The sequence below is a fragment of the Mya arenaria genome, chromosome 3 (genome assembly GCF_026914265.1).
Source record: "Mya arenaria isolate MELC-2E11 chromosome 3, ASM2691426v1".
Lineage (NCBI taxonomy): Eukaryota > Metazoa > Mollusca > Bivalvia > Myida > Myidae > Mya > Mya arenaria.
Genome location: NC_069124.1, coordinates 64,676,709 through 64,689,415, shown reverse-complemented (window position 1 = coordinate 64,689,415; position 12,707 = coordinate 64,676,709). Strand labels below are relative to the sequence as shown.

The 12,707-nt window shown below is 39.4% G+C and overlaps 1 protein-coding gene across 1 annotated transcript in view; it reads right to left on the bottom strand.

Moving 5' to 3' along the window:
- LOC128226196 (von Willebrand factor A domain-containing protein 3B-like) overlaps positions 1-12,707 on the bottom strand; it is a 45,243-nt gene that overhangs the window by 9,268 nt on the left and 23,268 nt on the right. Inside the window, exons 26-28 of the mRNA XM_052936088.1 lie at positions 11,017-11,250; positions 8,792-8,990; positions 8,283-8,407 (exon numbers count right to left, since the gene is read on the bottom strand). Of these exons, the coding sequence (XP_052792048.1) occupies positions 8,283-8,407; positions 8,792-8,990; positions 11,017-11,250 (558 nt within the window). The remainder of the gene's footprint in view (positions 1-8,282; positions 8,408-8,791; positions 8,991-11,016; positions 11,251-12,707) is intronic.

Sequence of the window (12,707 nt, the reverse complement as noted above, 5' to 3'; positions counted from 1 at the left end):
TATTTTGTGTAAGTACATACTAACTATCTTTAACTTTGTTAGTGGTCTACATTTCATTATGTAAACTATCTACTAGTCACTGATTATATATATATATATCAATTACCTGCTGATTAATTGAAATAAACTTATTGGAAAACTTGAGAAATACTGCCTTTTCATTTGACAAAATAAAATGTTAACCACTAATTTCTATTTCCATCTGAGTCCCGATTTCAAGCCTAGATAAAAACATCCAGGAAGCTCTAAGTTTGCCCATTGTTTGGTTAAAGAATCATTCTTACTTAACGCAGAATGTGTCTTAAAGAAGGCTATTTTTTTAGTTTATAAGGCTATTTATTATAATCTCAGTTTTCTTTCACATGTTAATCAATGGGTGCACATTGGGAATTGGAGAAAAGATATTATTAAAATTGATTTAAAACTATTTTCAAGGCTAGTTATGAATATTTTACTGTAGTTATAAAGCTTGAACAGTAAATTGATTTTCGTTCATATACTGAATGGATGTCAATTATATCATTGTTCATGTCCCAATCAATGTGCTGGATACAAAACATGATTCAGTTATACTTCAGATCAATAAATTCAAACTGAAATTTCAATCTCTTTGATTTTTTTATCTAAAGCTTATAACCATTTTGATGATCAAAATATTCTGTTATGCATTTCATGTTTACACACTGCATGGGCATCTGCAAACATTAATTTCACAACTGTTTCATTAATAAGGTATGTAGTGTACACTAATGTGAAATGTTCATGTGACCCCATACTATCCTGGTATTATATGAAAGGGTTAAGATGAAGATTGTAAATATTACACAGATAAAATATTACAAACATGCTGCTTTGACCTTGAAAGAGGGGAAAATCTGTCATATCACTTCTGATTATAGTTGAAATAACTGACTCAGTGTTATCTGTAGTACCAGTTACATAAGTAATCAGTAAGCTATAACCTTTCATTTTCGTTCACCAGAGTGATGATGCTATGCGCACCACAGATTTATCATTATCAAACCTCTGATGCATGAGTATGTCTCCGGATAGCCCCACTCATAGGAATGATCACTTAGACAAAATATAGACATACCCTAAGTTCTGGTATCGGGACAGCCCCGCTCATAGGAATGATCACTTAGACAATATATAGGCATACCCTAAGTTCTGGTCTCGGGATAGCCCCACTCATAGGAATGATCACTTAGACAAGATATAGACATACCCTAAGTTCTGGTCTCGGGATAGCACCACTCATAAGAATGATCACTTAGACAATATATTGACATACCCTAAGTTCTGGTCTCGGGATAGCCCCACTCATAGGAATGATCACTTAGACAAGATATAGACATACCCTAAGTTCTGGTCTCAGGACAGCCCCGCTCATAGGAATGATCACTTAGACAATATATTGACATACCCTAAGTTCTGGTCTCGGGATAGCCCCACTCATAGGAATGATCACTTAGACAAGATATAGACATACCCTAAGTTCTGGTCTCGGGATAGCACCACTCATAAGAATGATCACCTAGACAAGATAAAGACAAACCCTAGGTTCTGGTCTCGGGATAGCCCCACTCATAGGAATGATCACTTAGACAAGATATAGACAAACCCTAGGTTCTGGTCTCGGGATAGCCCCACTCATAGGAATGATCACTTAGACAAGATATAGACATACCCTAGGTTCTGGTCTCGGGATAGCCCCACTCATAGGAATGATCACTTTGACAAGATATAGACATACCCTAGGTTCTGGTCTCGGGATAGCCCCACTCATAGGAATGATCACTTAGACAAGATATAGACATACCCTAGGTTCTGGTCTCGGGATAGCCCCACTCATAGGAATGATCACTTAGACAAAATATAGACATACCCTAAGTTCTGGTATCGGGACAGCCCCGCTCATAGGAATGATCACTTAGACAATATATAGGCATACCCTAAGTTCTGGTCTCGGGATAGCCCCACTCATAGGAATGATCACTTAGACAAGATATAGACATACCCTAAGTTCTGGTCTCGGGATAGCACCACTCATAAGAATGATCACTTAGACAATATATTGACATACCCTAAGTTCTGGTCTCGGGATAGCCCCACTCATAGGAATGATCACTTAGACAAGATATAGACATACCCTAAGTTCTGGTCTCAGGACAGCCCCGCTCATAGGAATGATCACTTAGACAATATATTGACATACCCTAAGTTCTGGTCTCGGGATAGCCCCACTCATAGGAATGATCACTTAGACAAGATATAGACATACCCTAAGTTCTGGTCTCGGGATAGCACCACTCATAAGAATGATCACCTAGACAAGATAAAGACAAACCCTAGGTTCTGGTCTCGGGATAGCCCCACTCATAGGAATGATCACTTAGACAAGATATAGACAAACCCTAGGTTCTGGTCTCGGGATAGCCCCACTCATAGGAATGATCACTTAGACAAGATATAGACATACCCTAGGTTCTGGTCTCGGGATAGCCCCACTCATAGGAATGATCACTTTGACAAGATATAGACATACCCTAGGTTCTGGTCTCGGGATAGCCCCACTCATAGGAATGATCACTTAGACAAGATATAGACATACCCTAGGTTCTGGTCTCGGGATAGCCCCACTCATAGGAATGATCACTTTGACAAGATATAGACAAACCCTAAGTTCTGGTCTCGGGATAGCCCCACTCATAGATATGATCACTTTGACAAGATATAGACATACCCTAGGTTCTGGTCTCGGGATAGCCCCACTCATAGGAGTGATCACTCAGACAATATATAGACATACCCTAAGTTCTGGTCTCGGGATAGCCCCATTCATAGGAATGATCACTTAGACAAGATATAGACAAACCCTAGGTTCTGGTCTCGGGATAGCCCCACTCATAGGAATGATCACTTAGACAAGATATAGACATACCCTAGGTTCTGGTCTCGGGATAGCCCCACTCATAGGAATGATCACTTAGACAAGATATAGACAAACCCTAGGTTCTGGTCTCGGGATAGCCCCACTCATAGGAATGATCACTTAGACAAGATATAGACATACCCTAGGTTCTGGTCTCAGGATAGCCCCACTCATAGGAGTGATCACTTAGACAAGATATAGACATACCCTAGGTTCTGGTCTCGGGATAGCCCCACTCATAGGAATGATCACTTAGACAAGATATAGACAAACCCTAGGTTCTGGTCTCGGGATAGCCCCACTCATAGGAATGATCACTTTGACAAGATATAGACATACCCTAGGTTCTGGTCTCGGGATAGCCCCACTCATAGGAGTGATCACTTAGACAAGATATAGACATTCCCTAGGTTCTGGTCTCGGGATAGCCCCACTCATAGGAATGATCACTTTGACAAGATATAGACATACCCTAGGTTCTGGTCTCGGGATAGCCCCACTCATAGGAATGATCACTTTGACAAGATATAGACATACCCTAGGTTCTGGTCTCGGGATAGCCCCACTCATAGGAATGATCACTTTGACAAGATATAGACATACCCTAGGTTCTGGTCTCGGGATAGCCCCACTCATAGGAATGATCACTTAGACAATATATAGACATACCCTAGGTTCTGGTCTCGGGATAGCCCCACTCATTGGAATGATCACTTTGACAAGATATAGACATACCCTAGGTTCTGGTCTTGGGATAGCCCCACTCATAGGAGTGATCACTCAGACAATATATAGACAAACCCTAAGTTCTGGTCTCGGGATAGCCCCACTCATAGGAGTGATCACTTAGACAAGATATAGACAAACCCTAGGTTCTGGTCTCGGGATAGCCCCACTCATAGGAGTGATCACTCAGACAATATATAGACAAACCCTAGGTTCTGGTCTCGGGATAGCCCCACTCATAGGAATGATCACTTAGACAAGATATAAACAAACCCTAAGTTCTGGTCTCGGGATAGCCCCACTCATAGGAGTGATCACTCAGACAATATATAGACATACCCTAGGTTCTGGTCTCGGGATAGCCCCACTCATAGGAATGATCACTTAGACAAGATATAGACAAACCCTAGGTTCTGGTCTCGGGATAGCCCCACTCATAGGAATGATCACTTAGACAAGATATAGACATACCCTAGGTTCTGGTCTCGGGATAGCCCCACTCATAGGAGTGATCACTCAGACAAGATATAGACATACCCTAGGTTCTGGTCTCGGGATAGCCCCACTCATAGGAATGATCACTTAGACAAGATATAGACAAACCCTAGGTTCTGGTCTCGGGATAGCCCCACTCATAGGAGTGATCACTTAGACAAGATATAAACATACCCTAGGTTCTGGTTTTGGGACAGCCCCGCTCATAGGAATGATCACTTAGACAATATAGACATACCCTAAGTTCTGGTCTCGGGATAGCCCCACTCATAGGAGTGATCACTCAGACAATATATAGACATACCCTAGGTTCTGGTCTCGGGATAGCCCCACTCATAGGAATGATCACTTAGACAAGATATAAACAAACCCTAAGTTCTGGTCTCGGGATAGCCCCACTCATAGGAGTGATCACTCAGACAATATATAGACATACCCTAGGTTCTGGTCTCGGGATAGCCCCACTCATAGGAATGATCACTTTGACAAGATATAGACATACCCTAGGTTCTGGTCTCGGGATAGCCCCACTCATAGGAGTGATCACTCAGACAATATATAGACATACCCTAGGTTCTGGTCTCGGGATAGCCCCACTCAAAGGAATGATCACTTAGACAAGATATAGACAAACCCTAGGTTCTGGTCTCGGGATAGCCCCACTCATAGGAATGATCACTTAGACAATATAGGCATACCCTGAGTTCTGGTCTCGGGATAGCCCCACTCATAGGAATGATCACTTAGACAAGATATAGACATACCCTAGGTTCTGGTCTCGGGATAGCACCGCTCATAAGAATGATCACTTTGACAAGATATAGACAAACCCTAGGTTCTGGTCTCGGGATAGCCCCACTCATAGGAATGATCACTTAGACAAGATATAGACAAACCCTAGGTTCTGGTCTCGGGATAGCCCCACTCATAGGAGTGATCACTCAGACAATATATAGACATACCCTAAGTTCTGGTCTCGGGATAGCCCCACTCATAGGAATGATCACTTTGACAAGATATAGACATACCCTAGGTTCTGGTCTCGGGATAGCCCCACTCATAGGAGTGATCACTCAGACAATATATAGACATACCCTAGGTTCTGGTCTCGGGATAGCCCCACTCAAAGGAATGATCACTTAGACAAGATATAGACAAACCCTAGGTTCTGGTCTCGGGATAGCCCCACTCATAGGAATGATCACTTTGACAAGATATAGACATACCCTAGGTTCTGGTTTTGGGATAGCCCCGCTCATAGGAATGATCACTTAGACAATATAGACATACCCTAAGTTCTGGTCTCGGGATAGCCCCACTCATAGGAGTGATCACTCAGACAAGATATAGACATACCCTAGGTTCTGGTCTCGGGATAGCCCCACTCATAGGAATGATCACTTAGACAAGATATAAACAAACCCTAAGTTCTGGTCTCGGGATAGCCCCACTCATAGGAATGATCACTTTGACAATATATAGACATACCCTAAGTTCTGGTCTCGGGATAGCCCCACTCATAGGAGTGATCACTCAGACAAGATATAAACAAACCCTAAGTTCTGGTCTCGGGATAGCCCCACTCATAGGATTGATCACTTAGACAAGATATAGACATACCCTAGGTTCTGGTCTCGGGATAGCCCCACTCATAGGAATGATCACTTTGACAATATATAGACATACCCTAAGTTCTGGTCTCGGGATAGCCCCACTCATAGGAGTGATCACTCAGACAAGATATAAACAAACCCTAGGTTCTGGTCTCGGGATAGCCCCACTCATAGGAGTGATCACTTAGACAAGATATAAACAAACCCTAAGTTCTGGTCTCGGGATAGCCCCACTCATAGGAGTGATCACTCAGACAAGATATAAACAAACCCTAAGTTCTGGTCTCGGGATAGCCCCACTCATAGGAGTGATCACTCAGACAAGATATAAACAAACCCTAAGTTCTGGTCTCGGGATAGCCCCACTCATAGGAGTGATCACTTAGACAAGATATAAACAAACCCTAAGTTCTGGTCTCGGGATAGCCCCACTCATAGGAGTGATCACTCAGACAAGATATAGACATACCCTAGGTTCTGGTCTCGGGATAGCCCCACTCATAGGAATGATCACTTAGACAAGATATAAACAAACCCTAAGTTCTGGTCTCGGGATAGCCCCACTCATAGGAGTGATCACTCAGACAATATATAGACATACCCTAAGTTCTGGTCTCGGGATAGCCCCACTCATAGGAGTGATCACTTAGACAAGATATAGACATACCCTAGGTTCTGGTCTCGGGATAGCCCCACTCATAGGAGTGATCACTTAGACAAGATATAGACATACCCTAGGTTCTGGTCTCGGGATAGCCCCACTCATAGGAGTGATCACTTAGACAAGATATAGACAAACCCTAGGTTCTGGTCTCGGGATAGCCCCACTCATGGGAGTGATCACTTAGACAAGATATAGACAAACCCTAGGTTCTGGTCTCGGGATAGCCCCACTCATAGGAGTGATCACTTAGACAAGATATAGACAAACCCTAGGTTCTGGTCTTGGGATAGCCCCACTCATAGGAATGATCACTTAGACAAGATATAGACATACCCTAGGTTCTGGTCTCGGGATAGCCCCACTCATAGGAATGATCACTTAGACAAGATATAGACATACCCTAGGTTCTGGTTTTGGGACAGCCCCGCTCATAGGAATGATCACTTAGACAAGATATAGACATACCCTTAGTTCTGGTCTGGGGATAGCCCCACTCATAGGAATGATCACTTTGACAAGATATAGACATACCCTAGGTTCTGGTCTCGGGATAGCCCCACTCATAGGAGTGATCACTCAGACAATATATAGACATACCCTAAGTTCTGATCTCGGGATAGCCCCACTCATAGGAATGATCACTTAGACAAGATATAGACAAACCCTAGGTTCTGGTCTCGGGATAGCCCCACTCATAGGAATGATCACTTAGACAAGATATAGACAAACCCTAGGTTCTGGTCTTGGGATAGCCCCACTCATAGGAATGATCACTTTGACAAGATATAGACATACCCTAGGATCTGGTCTCGGGATAGCCCCACTCATAGGAATGATCACTCAGACAATATATAGACAAACCCTAGGTTCTGGTCTCGGGATAGCCCCACTCATAGGAATGATCACTTTGACAAGATATAGACATACCCTAGGTTCTGGTCTCGGGATAGCACCACTCATAGGAATGATCACTTAGACAATATAGGCATACCCTGAGTTCTGGTCTCGGGATAGCCCCACTCATAGGAATGATCACTTAGACAAGATATAGACATACCCTAGGTTCTGGTCTCGGGATAGCACCGCTCATAAGAATGATCACCTAGACAAGATATAGACATACCCTAGGTTCAGGTCTCGGGATAGCCCCACTCATAGGAATGATCACTCAGACAAGATATAGACAAACCCTAAGTTCTGGTCTCGGGATAGCCCCACTCATAGGAGTGATCACTTAGACAAGATATAGACATACCCTAGGTTCTGGTTTTGGGACAGCCCCCCTCATAGGAATGATCACTTAGACAAGATATAAACAAACCCTAAGTTCTGGTCTCGGGATAGCCCCACTCATAGGAGTGATCACTTTGACAATAAATAGACATACCCTAGGTTCTGGTCTGGGGATAGCCCCACTCATAGGAATGATCACTTAGACAAGATATAAACAAACCCTAGGTTCTGGTCTCGGGATAGCCCCACTCATAGGAATGATCACTTAGACAAGATATAGACAAACCCTAGGTTCTGGTCTCGGGATAGCCCCACTCATAGGAATGATCACTTAGACAAGATATAAACAAACCCTAAGTTCTGGTCTCGGGATAGCCCCACTCATAGGAGTGATCACTCAGACAATATATAGACATACCCTAGGTTCTGGTCTCGGGATAGCCCCACTCATAGGAATGATCACTTTGACAAGATATAGACATACCCTAAGTTCTGGCCTCGGGATAGCCCCACTCATAGGAGTGATCACTCAGACAATATATAGACATACCCTAGGTTCTGGTCTCGGGATAGCCCCACTCATAGGAGTGATCACTCAGACAATATATAGACATACCCTAAGTTCTGGTCTCGGGATAGCCCCACTCATAGGAATGATCATCTGGGATCGGACTTTCTGCCGCCGGTCACCAGCGAATGTTACCATGGCAAATGCTGACTCCTGGGAAATTGTCACATGACCTGTTGGGAGAAACAAAAGCAAAATCAGAATTATACAAGAGTGTTTAATTAATACTTTGGAAAAGCAGTACAAAGCACTATTCTTCAACTGAAGTTATATTTCTGGGTTACCAAAGGTCAATCAACATATTTAAGACTTATAAATAAATATATAATGTAATCGAACGGATCAATTACAACAATATTTACTTTTATGTCCTTGACAATATCGTACAAAACAGCCTCAACCCTTGTTATTTAAATTATACAATGGACGCTTGTGTGTATTCCAATAACTTAGGTAGGGAGGTACAGTAACTATTGCTGTATATCTAAAAGCTGGGTAATTATTATCATTCCTTTTTATGACATTGTTTTACAATGTCAAGAACAGAAAAAACTTACCTGGATAATACAAGCCATCCCGCTTATCGCAAGCAATCACTCGCAGACCGACCATATCTTTCTCGTAGTCGACGAGTGAGGCGTTTGAGTCCTGGCTCTCGGTGTCAGAAATCACAACCTGGGGGCCTTCAGGGAGAACCAAGCCTCCATGTTGCTCTGGTATCACCTCAGTTCTCTTTCTGGTCTTCTTTTTTCCACTCTGTTAAAATAGTTTAGAATTAGTTTGCGATATGTTGGAGCATGTTGGACTGAACACAGTATATGTGTATCAGACTATACTTAATTTTATAAGTCCATCTCTTTCCCAAGACTGCAGTATTTATAACTGAATTACCCACCCTTCTACAGTAAGATATATGATTTTGAAAGTATTACTGCTTATACAATATCCACTAGCATAGCTTTATGTAGGAAAATGGCTCCAATTTCTCGAAACTTCTTAAGGTTAACAGGTTTAAGTAGCTTATTCCAATAAGCCAAAATACATACTTAAATTTTCATAAATGAAATTGTTTTTTGTAAATATCATAAAGATTATTACTATTTAAAGTCTAAAATTCTTAAAGAGGTGAATATAACACAAATTATAGAAAAACAAAAATAGTGAGCTTAGCTTAATCCTGTTATAAGAGACTTAAGAAGTTTTGAGAAATTGGGGTTTGGATAGCACAAAGATAAATGAATCAGGGCATTCGATGTGTTTTTTCCTATACCACCATAGCAGGATTTGTCCACATATCTGATTTGGGCTAGCTAACATCCCAGACAAAAGGCTCCACATAAAAAACTTATGTTGCATAATCAGATTAAAGGATTATGTGCAGGAAAATATTTCCTCATCTTGGTTTTTTTAAAAAACTGGCATCTTGTCAATATGACGATATGAAATGAAATTATAAGTATTTGTCCAACAAAAGAAAGTCATTGTGAAGAACTGTTGAACATAAAAAAACAAATATGGCCATTCAAAATTATAAAATGGTGCAATGTTTCATTACTTATGAAACTTATTTTTTGAACATCACAAGACATTGTCTGTATTGTGTGTACCATACAGCTTAAAAATACATTTATCTGTATATATAATCAGTATTTAGATTGCTATTATAACTGAACAGAAAGTAAATAGGGAATGAACCACAATACAAACCAATCAATAACCCACTTGAGGAACAATGTGCATTGTATTTCGTACAATTTATGAGGTAACACGAAGCAATTTGCTCCGTGATCATTATCGGTCTCCAACTTGGTGACAAGGACACAGTCTGCAGATAGCCTCACTTATTGATTCAGACAGCCTTTAACAGGTTCATACAATACTTGGCATTGATTTTGTTATTGTCATGAACTGAGCAAAAATGGAAACTAATATTACATGTATAATAAAATATGTTCATCAAGAGTTCAATATATGGTAGAAAGTGGTCCCATTGTTAAAATATATGTGTACATAAACAAAATTTGAATTCAGTTTTATTTGTAATAGACAGTGTCTGAACACCTTTGATTTTTACATGTTTCTATATTATTATCATTATTATTATTAGTTGAAGAACTTGTTATTAAAGCCTGCAGTGTCTTTTATAAATGGACTAAAACAGCAACTTACACCATTCAAATCATACGAGCAGATCTTGAAGACCAAATTCGTAAATTAAACATAACAATCCAAAAAAACACAAATACAATTTTTTACACAAAATTTAATTGTAAAACCATGCACTCTAAATAACCATAAAATATGATTCCCCAATTCAATCCTATTATTTATATGGATTTCAATTGCTAACATTTGACAAACCATGATAAACTTTGTACCAGTGGGATTTGGATTAGTGTGAAAAACTGTTTCAGATGAATAAGCCCTTCAGAGGTCTGACAGGTCATTTGTCAAATAATCTTTAACAGGGATTAATTTGACTTGAATCAATATAAATATAAAAATGGCGATAAAACAATTACCACAAAAATGACTAACTACAACAAAAATATAACAATTAATTTAATACATGATTGTATCAAATGAACAGATATGTTCAATGTTTAATTATAAATATCAATGATTTACAAAAATACATCTAAATTTTAAATAACCTCCAATATCACATTTTTGCTAACAAGATATTTCAAATGATATCAATTATCTTGAAATTCAAATAGTTTCATATCAATTATGTAACAAAAACTGAGACATTAAAAATGTATCATAATATAATACACACCATGATAGTTCCAGGCTTTGATTTCACACAATGAACCTGGTATTGTGGTGACCTAGGCGACTTTGACACCTCAAAAATGTAATTCCGTTTTTTTTCACTCGGTAGGAAAATGTTCTCACTCGAGCTTTTAAGTGAGACACTACGGATAACTCGTTTTGAACCCATTTTTTTGGAATCGACCGATATGTCACCTTCGGCGTTCACAACGCCTAAATCATATTTCCTTGAAGGCATAATTGTTATTGATTAAAACTTCTCACTTCCAGTAGCTTTTGTCTGTCCAAAAATTGATTCAAAACTTATGGTTTAAACAAGTTATGAAAAGCAAATATAGGATAACTTCTATTTATCGAACAAATTCAAGCTGAAGTTCTCCATTCTGCTTGTATAATTTGTCACTACTCCAATGTTTGAAGTCCTCTTGATTTGATCTTCTTACAGATATCTCGATATACCATATTGAGGAGCATATACCAGTCACATGTATTGACGTGAAAAACAATCATGTGTCTCCAATAATCCGAACAACTAATTACACACACAGCTTTACTAATGGTATTAGCTCTACTTATGAGGGAAGTATAATTAGTCTTTTATTTTTGTGCTCCTCAAAGTACTAATGGTAATGAAAAACCAGTACTGACATGATCATGATATATCAACATATACATAGGATGACAAAAATGTCAAGCAGCAGCTTTACATACATTGAGATTAATATATTATGCCTTTTCAGTAAAACTTATATTGGTTCTAGGTGAGCACTTAAGTCTTAGCATGAATAAAACCTAATAACTTGTAAAGCTGACGACTATAAGGATTAAAGGTGCACAATATAGATTGATGCCAAAATTATTACTTTCTAATTTTAATGCATAATCTTTTTTAACTCACTTGACTTTAATTATCAAAACAAAAAAAATGGTTTAGGTACAGATAAAAAAGTATTAGCGACATTTTAGCGCTTGTTTTACTGTGGAATTCATGGCCACATAGCTTTTAATTCAAACACACGAAAATCATATTTTTTTTTGCATCTACCTATATTGTGTGCCTTTAAGCAAGTCTGGAGTAGCAAGCAAATTAATATAAGAACAAGAGATGTTTGTAAAACATGTATGGCCCCCTAATAGCAGCCAATTAGTCATTTCCTATTGATGACATGTCTGTGTGGTCGCTAGGTTATAACCAATATACCCGCTTAGTTTGAAAATTCTTTCAACTTTTAAGGGTTGATAGACTGAAAGACCATACAACATGTTCAAAGCAATTTACACCCCCAATGGTGGGGAGGGGGTGGATAATTGATATGGCATGAATGGGATCTTAGCTCCACTCGGTCACTAGCAAGAGGTGGTCAAAATAAAGACCATTGGATAATAAAACCATGTGCTATCATTTATTGATGAAATATAATCGCTAAACTGATGTTATAATTATGAATTTCTAAGTTTTAAAAAAATGGGCTAAGTAATATTCAATACTAATTCAGACTCGTTGTCATAAAGCTTAAAGCCTCATGGTTCAGAAACCCTGATAAAAGGTTGATAAATCTGATCAGACCTCAGACAGTGATGTTATCATATCATGTCTTGGTAGTCAATACAAACTATAAACTACAAACTATAAATACTGTTTGCCTTCATTCAAAGTAAACATGAGCAGTTCTCTGAAATCTAAATACCCGATCA